Source organism: Nuphar pumila, chromosome 13, assembly GCF_984573655.1.
Source record: "Nuphar pumila chromosome 13, dmNupPumi1.hap1.1, whole genome shotgun sequence".
Classification (NCBI taxonomy): domain Eukaryota; kingdom Viridiplantae; phylum Streptophyta; class Magnoliopsida; order Nymphaeales; family Nymphaeaceae; genus Nuphar; species Nuphar pumila.
Window position 1 is genome coordinate 45,802,921 of NC_143261.1, and position 23,840 is coordinate 45,826,760.

Below are 23,840 nucleotides of genomic sequence, written 5' to 3' on the forward strand. Positions count from 1 at the left end.
GAGTTTCGAGAAAGCCAACTCTATACTTAAGAATAGATTCTTTATAAAAGTTAGCTAAATTATAGATAATTTTTCATTTCCAGTAAAAAGTAAAAAGAACCAACCCAGCTTGATTCGGTACGAACTCTGAATCGATTTGAGAATAGATTCAAGTCCGAAACCGACATTGACAACATTGCATGTGGCATAGCCTATTGCTTGCAAAGCTAAATACTTCATTTATCTGTTCTCTACATATAGATGATGTAAAATATATCTATTACAACATAGGGATAGAGTATATAAACTGAGCCAAGCCAAACACTTATTGTTCACGTTGCCTTGTCGAGCCTCTTACCATCTTACTATGAGGTTAGCTTGTCGAGCCTACTAACGAGCAGATCCACTTGTTTCCCTGCTCTGGATCCACAACCCAAAAAAGAAAAGTCCAATGTCAAACGTGGCAGCCCAAATTCCATAAAAACTACCACCGATACGTATGAGGGTCTGTTCCTATTCCCTTTCTATAAGACCCACGACGTTGGAAGACACTTTTAACAAACATCCACATTTGCTGCTAGCCGTCCATCTCAAAAGTGGACGGTGGTGTGGTGGTAGGACCAAGCACCGCCAACAGAGTGAGACCATGACGGAAAAACAGGGAGCGGTGTGAGATTGAAAAAAGCAGTCTCCTGGAAAAAAAATGAAGACAAAGGGAAGCCCTAAGAAGGAAAAACAGGAAAAAACAGAAAAGGATGGATCTCGTTCCCACCTGCAGACCTGAATTTGTGATTATCTCATTGTTTGGACCACCGTGATAGAAATTTGGCAAAAAAAAGAGAGGGAAAATTGGAGAAAGGGAAATTAGGGCACAAAAATAATCCATCTCTCCACCATGAATCCTCCAAACCGATCTTCTTCTCCCTTCCGAGAAGGTACAGCCCTCTAAAGTCTAAAGAGAACCCCTCGATCGCTTCTCTCTCTCTCTCTCTCTCGTTGATCAATCGATTCGATCCGTCTATTGACAGATCTATCGATACGTGAACGATCCTTACTGCTAACAAGATCGGAAGACGAGGAAAAAACCCTAAAACTGTCGACGTCTTCTCTGGGACTCCTCTCTTCTGGATATTTGAAGGAAAAACTTCGGGATTGGTGTACGTTTTAGGTTTTTCGTTTTGCTTGTTTCCTTTCTCGATCGCGGTCTTGATCTTCGTCCGATTTGATTGAGGGATCGATGAATCTCTTTGGTGGATGGTCGTGATGATCTTAGCTCGAGGTTGGGGTTTTCTTTTCTTGGAGATGCATCACGCATAAGAGAAACTAGACTAAGGTTGGGGGTTAGGTTAGGGTTTCTTCTGGATGGGAGCTGGATTTGTTCTGATCGATTTTATCTATATCTTGTTGGAGATCTCGTGCACTTCGTCTTTGAATAGGGGGATTCATTAATCGGAAGTGTAAAATTAGGGTTTTGTGGAACAAAGGGGCCTTTTTCCTGCCCGCGATGCACCATTTGACGGTTTCTTAGGTCAAAGTTGCGATCTTCAAGAAGAGAGAAATTAAGGTTTGTTGTTGACCTGAATGTTTCAGACTCGCAAGGTGGGAATCTTTATCTGTGGTTTTCTGTACAAGAACTTGATTATGAATGCGTGCTAAAGGTTCTGATCGAAAGCGGAAAATGCATGCCAGGCGACGGAGCCCTGGAGATGGACCTAGGTCGAACCCTGCCGGAATGGGTTTGGCGGCCGGCCGAATCTCTCCGGAGAATTCGGCCCGTGGCCGGGGTTTCTACAACCAGGACTACAGGGGATTCAATCGTGGCTTTGGGAGGGGCTCAACGAAACCTTTGCCCCCGCCCCCACCACCGCCCCCTCCCCGAAGGGGTGATGTTCTAATGGAAGCGGGCAGGCTTGCTGCTGAGTACTTGGTTTCTCAGGGTCTGCTTCCAGCAAATTTGCTGCCCGGTAAGTGGGGCAGCGGAAATCTGAAAGGTTATGCTGGTGACTTTCAGGATTTTAGGGTGCAAGATAAGGAAAACCCGCTTCCGCAGCAGGAGGGCAGGACTTCAGCACTTGCTCGATTGGGAAGTGCTGTGCCCGATGCCAGTTTTCCTGCTAGAGAAGATGAAGTTTGGCAGAGGCGTATGGGGAATTCAGACACGCCGTTCTACGGTCCAAGGAGGTTCCCGGATGAGCATGCGGGGTCGAGAACGAGGAGAAGGCGGAGGGCAGCCTCATTTAGAGGTTATGGTTCTGAGTGGGGTAGGGAAAATGAAAGGTTTAATGGCCCAAGCTCGGAGAAGGGTATGGTGTTCCCTGAGATGTCTGAGAGCGAAGAGGATGTTCTCAGTTACCGCAGTGATAAACGGACAGATATGGATGCAGATGAGGCTCCAAAATCGGGTGATGTATCATTTCCAGCTCCAAGAAATGAAAATACTGGTGATTCAGATTTCGATCTGGAGAATTATGAATTCCCTGACACTTCGAAGAAAAACTCTTCTGGCAGTAGGAAAGATCAGTCTAGCAACACCGATGACATCAATGTGGAATCTGATCATGTGGAGGAAGCTAAACTGGAAGGCTCTGTCAATGGTAAGAATGATGATACTGTTCTGCATTTGGATGCAAGGCAAAGTGCAAGCTCTTACGAAGGCAAAAAGGAAAATGATTCAGAAGAGAAAGCTGCACAAGATTGTATGTTGGAGGATAACCAGGAGAGCTTGAGCAATGAAAAAATGTCCATTGGCGGTGATTTGATACAGTTTTGCAACTTAGCTAAAGTGCCCACTAAAACTCGTTCTTCTTTGAAACAGAGGCTCCCTTCACAAGCTGATCACGGCGCAGTTAGCTCTTCGGTTTCCAATTCAGAAAACAAGACTTCAAGTGATACCATCCCCAAAACAGATACCCAAGACCACACGGAATATAATTCCACGGACAGCCGTTTGGGTGACACGCAGCTCCAGGAAGTCGTGGATCCTGGAGTCACAGAGTCTGATGCTCCTGCAGTTCCCCCCATTGGAGGTGTGGATGCATTCTCTGAACCGCAACCAACATTTGATGTGGATCAGGAAAGAGGTACAAACGTAGAAGCCTTTTCAGATGGATCTTCTTTACACCAAGAAGAATCGGAAAAGTATCCTCCTGGGTTTGGTAACATGAACGATGAGCTGGTCTCTCAAGACCATAAGGAATCATTCTATGGAAGAAACTTGTCAATTATTCCCTTGGAAACTACTGAAGGTTTCACACATCATCGTGTTTTGGGAGCCAAGAGGCCGAGAGACTGGCCGTCACCGAGGAGTTCACAGCCTAATGAGTACTTCCACATCCAAAACTTAGGAGCTCAAGAATCAGGTTCAAATGACCAGTGCTTTTCGCCTGATGAGAAAATGGCTGAGGCGGTTGAGCCATCTCCCAAGTTCGATGGTGCGACAACAGCGCAGTTAAAAGGAACAGGGCTTGAGAACTCTATAGAACCTGTTTTGCCAGATACTGTTCATCTACCTCAGGAGGAGAAGCAGCTCCCACCATGTTCATTCCAAATGTTTGATATGAACTTCCCAGAAATTGATGAAAGATCACGAGAGTTTGATGCATCATTCCAATACTCTGTCGCAGAAGTTGAGGAGGAGGCGTCCCACCATGTTGGATCTCTTTTAAGAGATATTTCCAATGGTGTCCACAATCAGTCCTACCCATGCAACGACTTCTTTAATGAACCCCCACGAGATGACAAGTGGATTGGTTATGATGGCATGATGAATATCAATACTGTAGAAGCTGGAGTCTTTCATACTGCTTTATTAGAACTTTTCAACAGGTTGCCTTCAGTGCGGAAACTCTATCAAGCCAGGGACATGACCACAAGGTTCAACTGCCTCATTTGCCTTGGTTTAAATCCAGGGTGAGTTTAATCTTTGTCAGTTCAACATATTTTATACTTATTCAGGCGTATTTTCTAAAACCCTCATGGATTTATTTGTCCAGATCATAGCTATTGATTTCACCAAATTTTAAAGACCTTATTTTCCCTCACAATTTAGCTAGGGCCATGGTGTCGAGTTTTATCTTAGGCTTAAGTGAGCGTGAACATGAAGGTCTCAACCACCACTCAGGATGAACTGGTGAGGCTCAGCCTGAGGCTCTCCATATCTATGCCAGGTTGTGGTCCACCCTTTGGTTTGAACTATGAATCTTACTCGAGTCTTATATTCTGGCTAGTCTTCGAGCTGCGGCATTAAAAAGTATGGTTTTGTTTTTCTGTTGTCAGTCTTTTTTGCATTTTTTTTCTTGTGTTACCTGGGTACTAGTTGCAGCAATTGTTTTTGTGATCATACTATCATTGTCAATGTGGGAAGTAATAGTAAGTTCCTTTATTTCTAGTTGTTTCTCAGGTTGGACTTGTTGCTATTACTACTAACATATTCCTGCTATGCCCGTAGGACTCAAACCACATATTCAAGCTTGGAGGACCTTCTTGGCCACACAAGGATTACTGATGATCTTCCTAAGGTTCACAAGGGCTATGGTTCTGCCATTACTGATTTGCTTCAAATGGGTCCTGTGAATAATTCATCATCAGCAATAGCCATTAATGATCTTCACAATAGTGTATACCTTGGTTTTGACGAGGTAACACCCATGGAATTAGTAAAATTGTGCGTCATACTGTTTTACATGTTCTCCATTTCATTTTTTCAAGTTGGACATGTTCATTCTATATCATGGCTTAAATAAATTCCCATACTATTGGAAATAATTTTTCACCTTAGAGCTCTATTTTCCTATGAATATAATCACTTGAATTGATCTTAGTTGGTTCCTTCTTTTTTGTTTTTTCCTTAGGTGCTTCCTGGTTATGATGATCCGATCTACCTATCACTGGACGAAATTTCCATCGATATGCCAGAGATTTAACATGATGGTATGATGCCTATCATTCTTCTCTGTTTTGTGCTGATTAGTCTGGATGGTGGCTTCTGTTTTGACAGCCATTAGAGAAGTCTTGTATGGACACACTTTTGGAAATGATATTTACTTATTTAGTAAAATTGATCTACTGCATGTAGCTATGAGAGAGAGAGAGTAGTGTGACTATCAAATCCATGTTACTAGTAACCACGTGAATGTTTCAATACTGGAGGGTAATTGCTGATTTTTCCCTGCTTCAGTTATGATAATTCAGATAGATAACTTTTCATATATATATATATATATATATATATATATATATATATATATATATATATATATATATATATATATACAGTGGCAGAGCCAAAAGTTTTTCGTTGGGTGGGCAGACCTCGGGTCTCAGGGACAATGCCAAAAGTTCCCGGCGATGACTCCATCGTAGGTGGGCTTGCCGAAGGTGGGTCTGTTCAAGTCCTCGGCTGAAGGGAGGGCCGCCCTCTTCGAAGATGGGTGGTTGTCGATCTCCATGGCGAGGGGCTGACCACCGTCGTCGGCAGTCGATCTCTTCCGCTTGTTGCTGTTCTGGCCTCCCAGTCCTTCATCTAGACGCCGGAAATCGATGGTGCAGGCCATCGGTTTCAGAGAGAGATGGCCGTCTTCTCCTGTTCTATTTCGGCCTTGGCGGCAGAGGGAGAGAGACATATAGAGAGCGAAAGAGAGAGTCTAGGGCTGCATACAGGTCGGACTACAGTCCAGACCCGTGTGAATTTAGGTCTGAATCCGAACTAGAGGGAATCAATTCATTTACGGGCTAATTAAAGACTCTTTTAAGCTAATGTGTGTAAAAATATAAGGTAAAGTAACAGAATTATTGGATAATGTGCAAAAAACTATCACTGATATTATACTGACACTTGTTCGAATTTTTTTTTTTCGGTTTCTAATTCTGGGGTGGGCGACCGCCCACCCATGCCCACCCCTGGCTCCGCCGCTGTATATATATATATATATATATATATATATATATATATATATATATATATATATATATATATGAGAAGGGGGAATTGTGCTGCCACTTTTTTGTTGGGTCACATTAGGACCCTCAAAAAATTATAGTTTTAGGTGTTTAGATCTGAACTGTTAGATGTGTTTATCATTTCTTGTTTATTAAGAAGCAAGATTTGTTTCAAATTGATTTGATGTAAAAATGTGAATATTTTATTATCAAATTTTAGTACAATATCAACCATTGATTTTTTTACCTCCTTAAATTACACATTTAATCATAAAGATGCTTAATAAAAAACATGTTTTTTATTGAATAAACAATGATAAACACATCTAACGGTTCAGATCTAGCATAAAATACCTAAAACTATGATTTTTGGAGGGTCCTAATGGAAACTATATATATCATAGTCACTTGTATCATTAAAGGTAATTTCTCGGCGAGGGTATCTCTCGGAGAGATTTTCAAAAGTTGATAAATCTTTGAAATATCTCGGGAGTTTAAAATTTTGAAAAAAATATAAATAACCACAAAAAACTAAGAAAATAATAATTTTTGCATTATTTTTCTTCCAAAAATATAAAGAAGCATGTTTTAAAGGTTTTAAAATATAAAAGAAACAAAAAAATAGGAAATACAAACTTAAAATAAATAAAAGAGTTTTTCCCAAAAATATTGCGATAATATCACGATATTTTGAAAATATCACGAGATATTACCTTTAATATAGGCTACCTTAAAATATCGGTGTTTCTCGTGATATTTTCAAAATATCGCCGATATCGGTGACAGTGATATATATATATATATATAGGTGATTGGTTGGAGTAAATATCATGGTTGTTTAACTTTAATGCCTTTGAGATGCATGAAATTCATGCATAAGGATTGCTGGCATCGAGGAAGGAGATCTGTTTAGGAATGTGCATCACTTGATGAGCATGACTGGAAGTAATGATTCCTGTCACTTCAATCTGCAACATAAGTTCACCTTGGAGACAATTAGGTGCCTTAGATAAAAGCAGAAAGTTGGCAAATCAGCAACTCTGGGCATGAACTATCAGTATGATAGGAATTCACATGTAGGTGTTAAGAGCTTCTGATTAGTCTAAATGGTTGATTCCCATATGTTGGTTATATGCAATTCAACCTTGTTTGACACCCACCAACCAAAATTTGCATTTTCTAATATTAGAGAACATATTCTGATAAGTGATAACTTCTGGTAAGGTGGAAAGTTTGCCTAACTTGAATATTATGACCCTGCATTTAGTGTATCACGAAGGCTCAACCAGGATTGAATCCATTTATGACGCTACTTCTTTTCACCAACCTCTATCCATTGCTATTTGTTGCCCTGTTGGAACCAGAGTTTGCTAACTTTCATTTGGGAGCCATTAATTTCAATGGTAAGGTTGCTTTACTCCAAGGTGACTTCTTCTCCAAGCTAATCAGACATGCTAGAAGTCGACCTTCATTGGGGTAGAATTGTGATGGCTTTAGGTTTAACCTTTTTCAGCCAAATTTTTCAGTTCTTTTCTGGCTTCAAATAAAATTGACCAATTTCTAACCTTATTCATGTGAAAATGCTCATTGAAAAAGTTCTAGCTTTCCATGAGGAATGCATTACCAAAAAGAGTCTTGCTATGAAAAATTTCCATCAGCTTATTTTGCCGTGTGAAGCTATCTACTATGTTACTCAAAAGAGTGCTGTATGTGGATTTGAGAAGGCCTTCGTAGTGGTGGACTGCGATTCTTTTCTTCTAAACAGATAAGAAAAAGTTTGATCTGTTATGGAGAGAGTGCATTTGGATTCTGCTCAAGTCTGCCTCTATCGCTGTTTACATCAACCAAAAGGTCAAACTCCGACCTTTCCTTAACATGAAAAGGGATTGGAAGTAAAAAGGGGTTGATTTACACTATTTTGGTTCCATATTGTGGCAGGCTCTGTCTCATACTCATCAATGCAGAGGCAACTACTTCATACATGCATTGATGCGATGATTGAACAATGAGATACTCGAATTCCACCAGGGTTTGTCTGCCAGCTTACTCATCGAGGGAGATGAATAAAGGAAAAGGGAAAATGCTCCAATACTTAAACTGACCGTATCTTTTTGAAGGAATAAACTGACCGGCCGTATCATGCATCTTCAGTTTGCTCATTTTCTGCTTTAGCAAGACTTAGCTTTTGCCAGCTACTTGAAGTATCCAGACTGGCCGTATGCCTAAAAGGTAATCAGAAGCAACTCTGCATTGAGTTTTCCATGTGGATTTGTAGAGAAACAACATCTTGTCTGTTTTGAGCAAGGTTACAAATCTAGGAAGCAGAAACAGTGAACGATATGGGAAGCGGAAGCGAGGCATTTTAAAATTTATAGGAAGCAGGAAGCAAAGTATCAATTTGAACGCAAAATAGGAATAAAAAATTAAGCAATATGGTAACTGAATAGGAATCGAACATGAAGCAAATAAAAACTAAAATAAAATTGATTATTCTTATATTACATGATTTTTCAATAAATTTTTTTTTTGTTAAAATCTAACAACGTACGTGGGAAGTGAGTTGAAGCGTGAGAGGAAATACATGAAAAACATGAAAAGAAACGTGAGAAAAGCATATAGGAAGCATAGACCATGTGTGTGAGAAGTATAAAAGAAGTGTGGGGGAATCGAGATTCTCATAAAGTTTCGGAAGCGAGGAGTATCGTGCTTTCGAAGTGAGTTTCTGGGAAGTGTTCTTCACACCTACCTAATAAGCTTCCGGTAACTCTGGTTTTGAGAACCATGGCTGTGGGGTGTGTGTGGGGGTGGTGGTTTTTGTATGCCACTATGATTGCTTGAGATAATTCCTGCATTTATCGTTAGAAGACTGGAACCTGGTGTAAGCTGAAGTAATGGCTTCTCAGGAATGTTTCATTACCAGGGTTGTGTTCTCGTGGTCGCTCCTCTCCAACGCGATGCTTTTTAATAACCCCCTCTCTCTCTCATACACATGCACGTGCATGCACAGACTGAAGACTGCTACCCTTGTTTTTTATGAAAGGATGCTTAGCTTTCAGAAAAACGTCTATCTGGTTTTGGGGTTTTAAGATGATATATGGTTCCTCCTAAATTCTAATTGCAATAGCAAATGAATGTACATTCCCAGTCATTTTAAATTGAGCTGAGAAAAATGTTTCAAGATTTTGTTTGTGACATGGATGGCTAATCTATCTTCTAAGCCCCAACCAAAGCAAAATTTTCTAAATCATTTCTTCTAATAATTTCCAACTTTTATATAAGCTATTATTGTGAGGTTCTGAACTATATATATATATATATATATATATATATATATATATATATATCCCCTAAGCTCCGAGCCCTTTGAGCTTGTTTATGAAGTGTTGGTTGTTTTTCTACTCTTGTATGATCATCCCAAGAGGAAAGACAGGACTTTTATTGATGGGACCAAATTGTTGCATATGAAAAATTTTGCTGCTCCATCTCGTTTTCCACGGGTTTGATTATTTTATTTCACATTCTTTTTAGGAATCCAATGGTTACACCTAAGGGCTACCAATCTAGAGAAATGTCCTACACAATTTGACAGAATATGAGAGAGAGAGAGGGGGGGATAAAGTCACCATGTTGTCTTTTCATTCTTAAGAACCCAGAAGCTTCAAGTTCCAGGTCCTACAAAAAACAGTTCTGTTTTTTGTTTATCATTTTGAATGTAGAAATTAGAGTATCAAATATCTAGGTATAGCATTCCGAGATGCATCCTAATGACATTTATCCATGAGATATGTGCCCATATTAGAGAGGCGCGTGCTTTGCAGGATGGTCTGCTCATCAGCCTTGGCAACAAAGGTGATCGAAAGCAGTAGATGCTTTTGCACTAAGGTCATCTACAAGATAACCAAAGGGGCCAAAGCGATAATAGAAGCAGGTTTGAAACTTTGACATTGGGAAGCTGCATTCAAGATGCTGACCAGCTTGTCTGCAGCTCACGAGTGGTACAAAGGATCCCTGCATTTCGTGAACTTAGTCTGGTTGAATGTGACAACCAAGATCCAATCTTATCTCTAACTTTCACATATCAAAACTGTTGTGGGTGTCTTGAATTCTGGACCTGCTCCAATCCATGACTCAAGCAGAAATATTTTGGTAACCCCACTGTGGCAATTTTCAATGAGGTTTTTAATTTTTTCTTTTTTACCAGCTAGGGTTTTATGCCCTTAGTCATATATATAGCTACCTCCTTTGAGAGATGAGCATGAGAGTTCCGGGTGTATTGGGTATTAGAGCTTTGTATTTCGCCTCTGTATTTTCCTGTAATGGATTTTTGGTTCTCCTTTCCCCGTGAACTAAGGCTGAAGTACTCAATCATGTAAATCTCGTGTCTTCTCTTGTTTTCTTTCTTCTCTCTATCTTGTAGTTTGCTTTGTTTTCAGTTTCTGTTTGCATTACAGACTTGAAATTCTTATAGTTGAAGAAATAAACTTAGGACCCTCAAAAACTAAGTTCTTAACAGGCAGTGCTAGCTGAAGTGTCATATTAAGCAATTTTGGTGGAGGGATGCGTTTACAGAAGCCATTAAACGGCCTACTCTCTGGTGCTATGTTGCTATAATCTGTATAACACCATAATCTCTGTATACTGAGAAAAATATTTACCGGCTCATTTTTTGTATGCCATCCATGGAGGTTTTTGATACGCCCAGGATCAGTGATTCATGTGGTTATGGTTTTTTTCTTGTTGATCTGCTCACGTCTGACTTACTAATGAAATGAACTCGGGATAGAGAGTGCACATAACAATTGATTCTTTTTTATACTATTTCAATATTCAAAATTTGATGAACTTTTCTTTTAAAGGGAAACGAATTGGTTGGTTAATCTTGGTTGTAGTAATAGTATCACATATATGATATTTATAATTCTTTTCTTCATTTGAACTTGTGAATTTTAAGAAACTTTGTTATTCACATCATATCATCTAATGGTCACTTCAATTCTGGTTTCAACATAAACTTAAAAGCCCTCGATTCTAACTTCCACTCTTTGCACTGCTTTTTTATTTTGCTTTCAGCTTTGTCCACCTTGGGCCGACACCATGGGATCTAGCCATGTTCATTTTCTAGCTCGGTTCAATCTTAGTGGATTGGCAAGTGAATGATGGCTGGATGGACCTGGTGATCAGCTAGATCCAGCCCCTTTAGGCCCCACTTGGCTGGTTGTGTCATATTTACTTTACAAAAAATCTCATGATAAAAAAAAAAAATTGTTTTTGAGAAAAAACACTAGAGGACAATTTAAAAAAAAACATGATTGTACTATCCACATAATTTGGCACATTCATGCAAATATCTACTAATTTGCCAAAATTCTTTGCCTATCCAAAAAACACTGATTCTCAATTTTTTTTGATCATTTTACTATTCATAGGTGTTTTGCGCAAACCTGCAATATACACATCAGGATGATGCAAATCTTTTACCCAAAGTGGATTCACACTTTCACGATGAATACCAACGGATGTTTGGAGGTCAACTTATCTTTAGCACGCATTTTTCTTGTGATGTTAAATGTTGTGTAGATAATGTTTGGATTCACACTTTTACGACATTTATAACTTGTTTTAGTTGATGTTAGATGTTGCACAGATAATGTTTTAGTACTTACAGGTCTCTTTTTCATAAGGTCTTATTGCGAATGTCAGTGGGTACACACAAAATAACTTTAAATCTCTTTTTTTTTATGCCGATCTCATTATTTAATTCGAGTATGTCAATTAGTTTTTATTTATTGTGCATCTCTCCAAAGAGATCCACAACTTGTTTCAGCTGATGCTAGATGTTGCACAAATAATGTTTTAGTACTTGTAAGCTTCTTCTTCGTAAGGTTTTAGTATGAATGTCAGTAAGTATGCACAAAATAACTGTGAATCTCCTTTTTAGGCGGATCTCATTTTTTAATTCGAGTATGTCGGTCAATGTATATTTAATGTGCATATCTTCAAAGAGATTCACAGTTTGTTTCAGTTGATATTAGATATTGTGCATATAATGTTTTAGTACTTGTGAGTTTTTTCTTTATAAGATTTTAATGTGAATATATGTAGGTACGTGATCATGCATAAATTTTGTATTTTATTTATACTATTTTATGCATGATCTAGTGAAAAATTGTATTAAAAACTCATTCTTATTAGTGTTTTTGAGAAACCGCTTTGAAATTAAAAATATGATAAAATCACATATTTCAAGCTCTTTTCTGCGTTTTTCAGAGTTTTAATTAGTTTAGGATTTTTGTTATTTATAGTTTAATTAGTTTAGGAGTTTCAAATGGTAGTTTACTGTATTTAGAAGTGTGTTTTTCTAAAACATGTTTTTTTTCTAAAAGAGTGCTTATTTGAAATTTTTGAAAATTAATTGGCTTTTTAGAAAAATCGTGTGGCACTTTAATTTTAGAGTATAAAATAGATTTTTTAAGAAGGGAAGCATGTTTTTTCCTCTTGAGAAAACACAAGCCTCTTCTCCCTCTTTTCTTTTCTTCCTCCTCCTTCTCGTTCCTAATCGGTTCTCCCTCATTTTCTTCCTTTCTCTCCCGTTTTTGTCTTGCTTCTAACCTTTTTCTGGCATCGGTTCTTCTTACCTCATCTCGACGGAGGCACGTGCAACTCAAAGGTAAGACCACTTTCTTTTTCTCAACCCTTCTATCGAAAATAAATCGTGAGGTACATTTTTTCTCCCTTGTTTCTTCATAGTTTTTAGTTAGATTAGTGTTTCATTGCATAAAGCATAGTATATTCATTGCATATTAGTTACATTTAGATAGTTGTAGAGTAGCTCTTTTTTATGATCTTCATGATTTTTAACTAGTTTAGATTCAAATTTAATGTAGATTTAATTTACATTAGGTTTTTGGTTATCCGATATTTATTATATTAGTGAATTAGTTTTTTTTTATTAACTGATTTAGGGTTTTTGCGGTTTTTCTGAATGTTTTTAATGTGCGTTAAGTAGATCTTATTTTTCTTTGCTTAAATGCAGTCTTAGGTTAGTTTATTTACGGTTCCATGCATGCATTTGATCCTTCATTAATGTTAAATTAGTTTTTAGTTAGTTATTTGTTAGATTATGAAAAATCGATAGACAATAGATTAGTGTTTTCATTCTTTTTTGTTTATTTTAATTCAGCCGCATAAATTAGATTTAGTTTTTGTCATCTTCTATCAATTAGTTGATTATTTTGTTTAATTCCAAAAGTTTTTAATTCATTAATTAGATTAGATTAAAAAAAAATTAGTCGATTTGTTCTTTTCTTCAAGTATCAGTTTTATTTAATAAGTGTAATTGATATTAATGATTAAGCTGTAGATTAATTTCAATTTTTAATTTATTTAGTTAGCTTTAGTTTTGTTTAATTCATGTTAATTTTAATTAGTTGTTAATTTGATCATTTACTTAAATTAGATTTAGTTGAATTAGCATTAGCTGATTTTTATTTTTTATGTGCATCGATATTAATTAATTAGTTTAGATAATTTAATTTAGTTATTTACTAAGTCCAAAATTAAATTAGTTAGTGCAGATTTTTTTTGCTACGTTAGTTCAGCCAGATAGCTTAATTTCAATCTTGACTTTTAATTTTGTTTAGATTAGTGAATTAGAAAGACATTAATCGGTTCTTGTTCTATTCTTTTTAATTTATTATAGTTTAGATAATCGTTATATTCGTAGTCAATTTAAAGTGTTGTACAACATCTTTGTTGTTTGTTTGTTAGTGAGCATATCAAGTAAATTCTAATTCTTGTGAGTCGGTTGTAGTTTTCTTGTCTTCTAGTTAGTTCATTATTTTTATGTTAGTAAGTTAGCAAAGTATTATTTCATTGATTCTTGTTATTTTAGTTTGTATTTTTTTTATTAACATAGACCATATAGTTTAGTTAGTTTTGTTTTAGATTTTGTTAATGACTTAGTTAGATCCCGTGCAACAAGTTGTTAATTAGTTATTTTATATGCTTAGTCAATATGTTAGTTTTAATTCAATTCTTGATTTTCGGGTAGTGTATTTTCCTGATTTCTTAGTTAGATTAATATTAGTTGTTACAAATTAGTTTCTTGATTGTTAGTTAGTTAGTTTTGTTATTTTGTCATTTAGTACTTTAGTTTGTTACATGTTAGTTCATAATGGTTACATGTAGTTAATTTGTTATTAGTAGTTAGATTCTTGGTTTTGTGATTTTTCTTTGAATTAACAATGAATTTTTGTCTAGTTTGTATGTGTTTTGTTCTTGTTTTGTGTTTTTTTTTGCAGGAAAGCGGTTAAATATGCGTTGAGCCCTCGAACGAGCCCCAGAAGAGCCCTTTGAAGTTCCAAAAGGTTCCCTTAAAAGGCCCTTTGAGCCCCTCAGAGAGCCCTCAATAACAATAAAGAAGTAGTAGAAGATAAGAGAGATTAGAAGCTCAAGCACTGAAAACCTGTTTCTCTTTTCTTTTAGATTAGGATTATTTATTTCATTAATTTGAACTTGTAAAAGGCTTGTAACTATTTATTATTTGTTTAAGCCCTTCGCAGAGGGTTGCACTCTCAATTGATTAGTTAATTAATTATTATTATTTTTAAGGCAATAAAGAGTAGATTTGTGTGAAATACAAAGTTTTTTCTCATTTCCTGAGTTCGACCCGAACTTCACCCTAGTGTGAGCCGGTTTTTATTATTTGGTATCTGGCTTGCATAAACCGTTTTCATCAAAAATATCTTTTAAAAATCTATTTCATAAAACTTACACCAGTGCGCTCAAAATAATTGTGAATCTCTTTTTTGGGTGGATCTCACTGTTTAATTTGAGTATGTCAGTCATTCGTGTGATATTTGAGTGAATGTCTAGGGTATCGTGCAAATCTATGAAAGATTTTATTCCCTCTCACATCATCTCCCATGTCTCCCTCCATTCTTTTTTCTTGAATTTTTCACTTTGATCTGCAGGAAGACAACCCCATCATTGACATTATCCATGCCATGTTTGAGTACTTGGACAACATGAAAAAAGCGAAGGACTTGGTGTACATGGTCAATGGTATTGTATTCCTAAAGGACCAAGTGGAGAAATATGCCTCTACCCTTTTCCGTCCTATATGGGTTTGTGTTGGTTTTAAGAGAAAATTTTAGAAAGATGACATTTTTAAGCAACTCAGACATGTCATTGGTGGCAAATACCTCCTTGATGATGACTATATTGACAAGAAGAATGTTGCTAGGGTATGTTTTGACCTTGAGAACCCTCTGTTTCTCTCATTGTGAATTGCCGAAGAGTTGTCAAAGTTTTGCCAACATTTCACTGTGGGCAGAAGAGGGGGTCTCAACAATGATTTCAGGGAGGCCTACCCATAGAAACTGGCCTCCTTCACTCCTCAACTGCGATTCGAGAGGCAACAACCAACTTGGTAAGGGGGGTCATGGGGAGGAGGAGAATGAGAAAGAGGAGGAGGGTGAGGAAGACGACAACAACGACGAAGGTATCCCTATGGATGTAGATGAGCAGTCTTTGTCACCCCCACGCGTCGCTAGAAAAACATTATAGGTTTAGGAAGACTCGTTCCCAAACTACCTCTCCCGACCCCAGTTTGGGTTACAGTTGTCAGTAGTCAGCTCCCTCTACTCTGAAAAAATAAAAAATATTTTATAAAGTATCATTTTATGTTTCTTAGGTACATAAGTTTTTAATTTGTAAAGTTCATGTTTTTTAGTTATTTTAGTTTTAGTTTTTTTATGTGTTTGAATATGTATTGTAAAATTTAAATTGTTGTTCTACAAATTCAAAGATTGTCTTAATGAAAGGAAACCCTTAAGAAAGTGTTTCCATCCTGAATCCGAAAGTGATTCAATTGAATAGGAGATTAGCAACTAATAAATGTGTACATTAGGACATATGCATCTATTAGTCATATTTTTTTATATGAGGTTAGCAGAACCATTAGATTGTTCATAATCCACTCACTTGTTCATGGGAGATTAGCAACTATTAAATATGTAGCTAAGGAAATACACATCTATTAGTCTAAGATGTGATAATATTCAATAGGAGGTTAGCATTATTATGAATCCACACACTCCTTCATAAGATGTTAGCAACTATTAAATGCGTAGTTGAGGAGATATGCATCTATTAGTCCCGAATGTAATTGTTTTTGCATAGGAGGTTAACAGAATCGTTGAATTATTTTTATTTCACTCACTAGGTCATAAGTATTTAACAACAATTAAACATGTACTTGAGAAGATCTGCATCTATTAGTCTCGGATGTGATGGTATTTAATAGGTTAGCTCTCAAAATGAAACTTTCATTTTAATAGGAATCTGAACCCAAAATTTAAATAATAGATCCAAATTCAGAGTTGAATCCAAACTAGATTCGAAGAGGTTGTATATTGGATCCAGAAAAAATGAGAACAAAAGAAGCTATTTACATATACATAATGGATTCAGGTTGGATATTGATTTGGATCAACCCCAGATCCGACTTAAAATGTCATCCTAAATCCAAAAGTGATCTGATTAAATAGATCTGAATTTGACCTAAATCCGCATTCAAATTTTACATAAATAAACCATATAAAAAAAAAGTTAAACTTGGATCCAAATCTATATTAGGATTTTACTAAAAGAAACCATATTCTAAAAGAATCCACATTTGTGCTTCTTCTTTCTTTATGTGTTTGGCTAAAAAACCCTAATGCTAACTAGCATTGTTCTCCTCTTGTATCCTACGACCCTTCATAGGTGAGTATTCTTTTTTCAGGTGATGATGAGAGAACTTTATATGCACAAAGCATTAAGCCGGTTTTGCCTTTGCTTGGATAACCCTCACGGCCATTACTTGGCCCTACAACCATTACTTTGCTCAAAAAAATTCTGTGTAAAAGGTGAGTCCATATGTCATGTATTTCTTTATTTATTGAATTTTTTATTATTTGCACTTAGTTAATTCTTTATTTGTTGGTTCCTTTGATTATTTGGACTTCCACAAGATGTTCTTTGTTTTTTTTTCTTTTATGTTGAATGAATGTAATAGATTATAAATCATTTGGATGAAGGTGGTTATGTGAGATTTCAGAAGTAAGAGTGTGTGAGACATTTTTGCGGCTGGTGTTGGTAATTGATGATGGACTCTAAAAGGGTTAAAGTATACTACCATTTTGAGAACGCGCTCGTGTGGAAGTCTGTAATAATACCCAAAAATATTGGCTTTCAATATAGCTATTTTGAAGACAGAGAAAGTAAAAAATGATTTATACTCATTCTAGATGACAATGATGTGGATTTAATGTGTTTGGTGGTGATGTTTACTTAATTGTCTCAATCATAACAAATGAGTTGCCGAGACAATGAATGTCACTCTAGCAAACATCAATTATTTCTAGTTTTGAAATCGATGTTCAAGAAGCAGATCATGAACAAAATGTGCCCAGAGCAACAAAAAATTATCTATGGATTAGCCAGTGCTTCAGATGATCATGATATTCACCCACAAAATGTAGAGTTATCCCAGACAATGAAGAATACCACACTTGGGGGCAGTCATCATGAAAATGTTCAACTCTCTTAAAATGTTAGTGTTGTAGACAACATGGATGTAGAGAACATGCATGTTGCCCAAGATTTTAGTGATATAGAGCTGAGAAATGCCCATAATATGCACATTTTGTAGTCAATCACGGTTGTAGATAATCCTTTCAGGAGGGAGGAGAATGTGCAATTGTCTCAACATATTAGTGACATAGATGGGTGAAATTCTATGCAGAGGATGGAGAACATCCATAGTGCAAATTGTGATTCAATTGCAGATGCACAAAGTGTGAGATTTACTTGTTTTGAATCATGAGTTGGATTCTCAATTTATTAATGTTCTTCACATGGTTATTCAATATGATGAAAACAAAGATATATTGAGAGTTTATAAGCAAACGATGAGTTAAAACACTATGCTAAATAATATGGTTTGGGCATCTAAACAACCTCTTAATGGTCATTGTGATTCAAAAGACAGATGAAAATAACAACTATGTAGTCGAGGATGACAAAGACTCTAAAACAACAAAATTTAGTTGTAGATGATTATGCATTTGTAGTTCCAGAAGAAGATAACTCAACACTGGTAGTTGAAAAGTCCTGTCCATGATATGTTAAGGTATATGAGCAGTTATGCAGCACGAAACTTGATTCCTAACATTATTTTATGCATTTGTTTGCATAGGTTCTCCTTCACCAACTTCTCCTATAATGAAAAAGAGTTGAAAATCATAGAAGCAGAAGCATGCAAATTGTTTGAACGGTTGCAAACTAAACGAATCAACAACTGAGAAATTTTTCAATGATTAACAACACTCTAATAATGTAGACATTAATGTTGGTCAAAGGTTTAATGATGTGCATCATTGTCATGAATTTTTGAAAAATCATGTAGTCATAAATAAATACAAAACAAAATACGCAAGGAGCAACAACTAGAGAATGATTATTGTATGTACGAGGAATAATCAACAAAGTGAAAAGGATTGCACCAAGGTTCATGGATATTCTTTCTTTCAAGCAAAAACATATGTAAGGATCATACTTGTGTCGGTTCATCACATAACCTTCGAGCAGAGGACATCCCTTCCATGTGGATCTCAAGTTTCATTTGTGATTAGTCGCATGATAACCCGGACATAACTCCAAAATAAATTATTAATGACATCAATCATGAGAAAGGTATGAAGGTTACTTACAAACAGGCATGGCGTGGAAGGGAACATGCAGAGGTAACATTGTATAGTACATTTGAAGAATCTATCATGAAGCTTCTTACTTATTTGGATCACTTGATAAGAGTGAACCATGAAACTCTAGCGGCCATCGAGAGGGATAGACATGAAAGATTTAAGTACCTTTCTTTATCTTCTAGTCCATGCATTGATGGTTTTCTACAAGGGTGACCCCATGTTCTTATGGAAGACAGAACGTTCCTGAAAGAAAAATACATAGGAACATTATTATCTAGGATTGTTATAGATCCGTGTGGTGAGTTATTTTTATAGCCTTTGCAGTGGTAGATAAGGAGTCTAAAGATTCACGAGAATGGTTTCTGGAAGGTGTGAAGCAAGAACTCACCCCACTTCGATTCTTTTCATAAGAGAAAAAAGTTTATAATGATCTCAAATAAGCATCCAAGGTTGTTGTATATGTGGTAGGGTATGTGTCACATCGAATATTGCATGAAGCACCTGACAACCAATTTTGCATCAAAGTTTGGTTTGCCTATGACTACACTATGGTAGAGTGCAACATGAGCAACAACGAAAGAACAATGCATATACTTTCTTAAAAAGGCAAAAGAACAAGATCAAGCTACATATGATTGCATTATCATAAACATAAACCCAAAGTATTGTGCAAACTCATATTTTTTAGAAACAATATATGATTGCTTAACATCCATTGCAACAAAGTCCTTCAATGCATGGATTATATCCCTAGTGTAACAAGCCTCTGATTCCTATGATAGAAAATTTGACATTGTTTAAAAAATGAAAGGAGGTCGGGCAAAAAATGACAGACATTATTGTGCCTCATGTAAAAGAAAATGTAGATAAACTAAGAAAAGACACAAAACAAATATTTATCAATGTCATACATTGCCTTCATCATCGGTATAAGGCCCACGACCAAAATCACGGTTATAGTGTTGATCTTGAGAAGCACACATGCTCACGTCTTGAGTGACAGGTCAATAAGATTTCATCCGCGCATGCAATTGCATGCATCTAGTATGAGAAGAAGATGCTAGAATATTTTTGCGAGGAATACTATAAGATTGAAGCATATATAGTTATGTATAATATATTCTCATTCATGTCGATGACATATAATGTTCCACACATCCCTGTTGAACCTCTTCTTTCATTTCTTTTATTGAAAGTGACATGCAAACCAAGGCATCCTAAGGTCAAGAGAAGAAAGACAATACTAAAAGAAATTGTGCCATATAAGGGTAACATCTATGGTGAGGTTGGCCATAAAAGACAACATCATTATTAAAAGTATGTTGTACTATTGCGAGGAAGAAGAAAACATTATTCTATTTTCCTTGTTTTTATATAACAATGTAATTATGCATTTGACTTTATGTAATAAGTAAGATTTACCATGGAAGATATGACAAGAGCAGGGCAACATGAAACAAAGATGAAAGACACCCAAAAAGACCATATTTTAAATACATCAAAATTGGAATAAACAAGTTATGGTAAGTTGTACTTCATGGTAACACATTTAAATATGATAACAATGTTCATGCATTTGTACTAGTTCATAATAACAGGAAGAGGAAGATGAGCCAACAGTGGGGCCGGATGTGGATCCAAATTTATTTGTATTCCTCATTAACAAAGATTCTAAGTTGACGAGTGATATAAGAGCTGAATTTTCTTGTTTGTTTGTTTGTTACGATGTATTGATTTAGTTCAACCTTAATGGATATGTCAATGTTGTAGCATTTAAACCATTACATGAGTAAGTTGCGAGAATAGCATAAGTAGGACATAGCCTTGGGCAAACCTATGCCTAAGTGCAATTTCATCCCCACGTAATTTTTGGTATAATCTTACTATGCACTTACCCCCTTGCCACCACTTATTAATTCCAACTGTTTGCTCTTTGGATTGAACCACAACAAATGTTGCAATGAGACTGATACAATTTTGCTCGTGATTTCATGGAGAATATTAACTCGACCTACCCACAACATGAGTGTGACAAAGTTTATGCCTCATGTGTAGTTACAATTACATATTCAATACATACCATGCATCCATGTTTCAATGTTACATGTATTTCAACTGAGATAACAAACATTGGGTTCTTTATAAGATAGATATGAGGAAAAACTTTTTTAGGTTGTATTTATCTCCCGCATGCAACTCAAATGGACAAAGACATGAGAAATATGGTATGAACATTCAATGTAATCATCTTCCTTAATGGGTGTTTTCAAATACGCATATGCTTATGTAACTGTTTGTTGTTGTGCTTCTTTCAAGTCTGCTTTTGGGCATATCAGTTCTAATTTAATGTTTATAGTGATTGAAAAATAGATTTTGTTCAAAATGTTCATCCCTAAAACAATCAGTAAGTCATATCACAGACTTCATGTTCTTATTCAGGTAGTACCTGGGTATTTTCAGACGAATTTAAGTTTGTTACATATATGATTGCAGACTATTTGTGCTTAAATTCATGAGTTGCTTGAGCAAGAATAATAAGCTAAGTTTCACCCAAGTAGTGATGTTATTCAAGTCATAAAATATATTATAATTTACATTATTTATTTATTTTTGTTATTTACTTAATTGGTCTTCTAGGAACATATCACAACATTCTAAGACCATTGATCAAAGATTATGAGGTGATGGTTGCAACTGCAATATAAAGAGTAGAACAAGCAACAACTGTGAGGCAAAGGTAGAACAAAAACTAACTGTGTGGACAAGAGTAAGTGCATCAACACCGACTGGAAGTGGGAGTGGGAATTGACAACAAAATTTTGTTGATGTAAATGTAACAAAGTTGTATTTCATATGTACTGGTAAATTGAATTGTAACTTCTCATGTGTGCATAAGTGTGCAACCTTTTTGTATATGCACTTATTTATTTTGGAGCATGTATATACTTTTGATTGTTAATGCCGCATGATAATTCATTAAATTGGATAATTGGGTCGTTTTGAATTCACTTACTAGTTCATAATTATTTATCAATTATTAAACATGTAGCTAAGGAGATCTGCATCTAATAGTCTCGGATGTGATGACATTTAATAGGAGGTTAGCAGCTATTAAATGTATCCTTCTAAATTTACTTGTTCACACAAAGTCAACAACTATTAAACACGTATTTTAAGAGATGCATGTATATTAGTTTAAGATGTAATGGTATTTAATAGGAGGTCAGCGAATTCATTAGATCACTCTGAATTTACTCACTCATTCATAAGAGGTCAACAATTATTAAACACGTAACTTAGAGGATGCACATCTATTAGTCTCAAATGTTATGGTCTTTAATAGGAGGTTAGTGTATTCATTAGATCATTCTGAATTCACTCACTCGTTCATAAGTCAACACCTATTAAACGTGTAGTTGAGAAGATATGCATCTATTAATCTTGAATGTGATGATATTTAATAGGAGGTTAGTAGCTATTAAACTGATTATTCCGAATTCACTCACTTGTTCATGGGAGGTCAAAAACTATTAAATGCATAACTAAAGAGATATGCATCTATTAGTCATTGGATTGTTTTGAATTCACTCATTTGTTCATAGGAGGTCAAAATTAAACGTGTAACTAAAGAGATGCGCATCTATTAATCATTGCTTCATTCTTAATTTGTTCACTCACTCATAGGAGGTTAGCAACTAATAAACACATACACGATTTCACAGAATCAACTTACAAATCATCATTTATATATCTAACATTTACATATCTAGGTTTCTATATAGATTTACACACATTATGAATCAAATAACACCATGTCATTTATGGTGTGAGACTCTTGGAGATGTTGCAGTGCCAACAAGCATGTGCGAAGTTATTGGATCATTTGCTCATGTTGTTGGATGGGTTTTTTAAGCACATCTATGAGGTGCTTTTAGGTAGACAACATCTCTTCCTTATTTATGAGTACTTGTTCTTTCACCTTCAGAGTTGTTTGCAGCTCTCAATGCTCTGCTTTAGCCTCTCAGGTCTTTGTTTTAGCAACTGCCAACTTCACTTGCAAGTCAATTGATGCAGCTCTCAAGTTAGTCCTATATTATTTATCTCCTATAATGTAGCATGTTCAATCCAAATTTTATTTGAACATAACCACATTTTCAATGACTTTAGAAAGTGAATAGGACGAATTACCATTTCTCTCCATTGCTTCGTTGGAACCAAAACTGAACGATTGCTTGATAGTTTCTCTGTACCCGATGTGAACTCAATTTGTTCATTGTATTTGATCTCATTTCCACTATGGCTCCAATTCTCTAGTTTCTTCTTAAAAGCAATGGACAAATCCTTCAATTAGTCTTTTATGTTATAGCTACATGTCCAACTCACACAAGGAGAGGTGTTTTTGCCAGTTGCTCGGATTCGGTTGAGGCACTAAGCCCGTCAGATTTCTCTTTCGTGTTGGGTGCTTGTTGACCCTTTCGCAACTGTTGGACCACATGACTTGCGATTTGTCACACTTCCTTTTTGTAAATCCATATATCCTCGACGAGCTCTCTTGCAAGATCATGTAAGAGACTAAAGCAATATCTTATGTTCCTTTCTCATGCCATGCCATGTTTGTAGAATGCTTGTTGCTTACCCTTCTTGCGGCAAAATGTACTTTCTTCCACCTCCTTATCCACCTTCTCATCCTCTTCCACCTTCTCCTCAACTGACATTACCCACATTGCCATGTGTAAAAACATGCATTTCATCATGTTTTCATGGTCTCATGATGATAAGGTGCTCCCATATCCAAACTTGTTAATTTAATGAGTTGTCAACATACTTTGTCATAAAAGATTAATAAAAATTTAAGAACCACATAAATAAGATAGAAACCCCGTCATACCTACAACACCACCAACAGCCCAGTCATTTTTTTTTTTTTTTTGCATTTAGTCTTCAATTGGGAGAGACTTGCATAAAAGTGTGCAAGCCCAACTGCCCCACAAGCATAGTTATTGATTGTGTCCATATTAACTGAAAATATGATATACAATACATTAATCGTCTTGTGTTACTGCAATCGATAAACATGCAATTTTCCCATAAATAGAGCATGAATGCCCTTAACTCCATTTCTTCACTTACACCACATTAAATTGTTAGTTTCCTAATTGCGGCTGAACCCTTTTT

At 36.0% G+C, this 23,840-nt stretch overlaps 1 protein-coding gene across 4 annotated transcripts; it reads left to right on the plus strand.

Moving 5' to 3' along the window:
• The first annotated feature begins 687 nt into the window (after positions 1–687).
• LOC149818280 (uncharacterized) lies at positions 688–14,534 on the plus strand. Of its 4 annotated transcripts, none has more exons than XM_089984835.1 (4): positions 688–3,888; positions 4,427–4,616; positions 4,830–4,908; positions 14,217–14,534. In XM_089984835.1, exons 1-3 carry the CDS (start codon positions 1,625–1,627, stop codon positions 4,899–4,901), a joined length of 2,526 nt encoding a protein of 841 aa, XP_089840961.1. In that variant the 5' UTR covers positions 688–1,624; the 3' UTR covers positions 4,902–4,908; positions 14,217–14,534. The 4 variants fall into 4 exon arrangements, with proteins under 4 accessions (XP_089840961.1, XP_089840959.1, XP_089840958.1 ...); XM_089984833.1 differs by having other exon boundaries at positions 754–3,888; positions 4,427–4,642; XM_089984832.1 differs by lacking the exon at positions 14,217–14,534 and adding an exon at positions 10,430–10,611 and having other exon boundaries at positions 754–3,888; positions 4,427–4,642.
• Positions 14,535–23,840: the final 9,306 nt, after the last annotated feature.

Bases quoted from the DNA above. Each gene is read 5' to 3' on its own strand.
- LOC149818280 (XM_089984832.1), top strand. From the start codon at position 1,625: ATGCGTGCTAAAGGTTCTGATCGAAAGCGGAAAATGCATGCCAGGCGA. The intron at 3,889-4,426 runs GTGAGTTTAATC...CTATGCCCGTAG, and splicing joins TGCCTTGGTTTAAATCCAGG to GACTCAAACCACATATTCAA. The intron at 4,643-4,829 runs GTGCGTCATACT...TTTTTTCCTTAG, and splicing joins CCCATGGAATTAGTAAAATT to GTGCTTCCTGGTTATGATGA.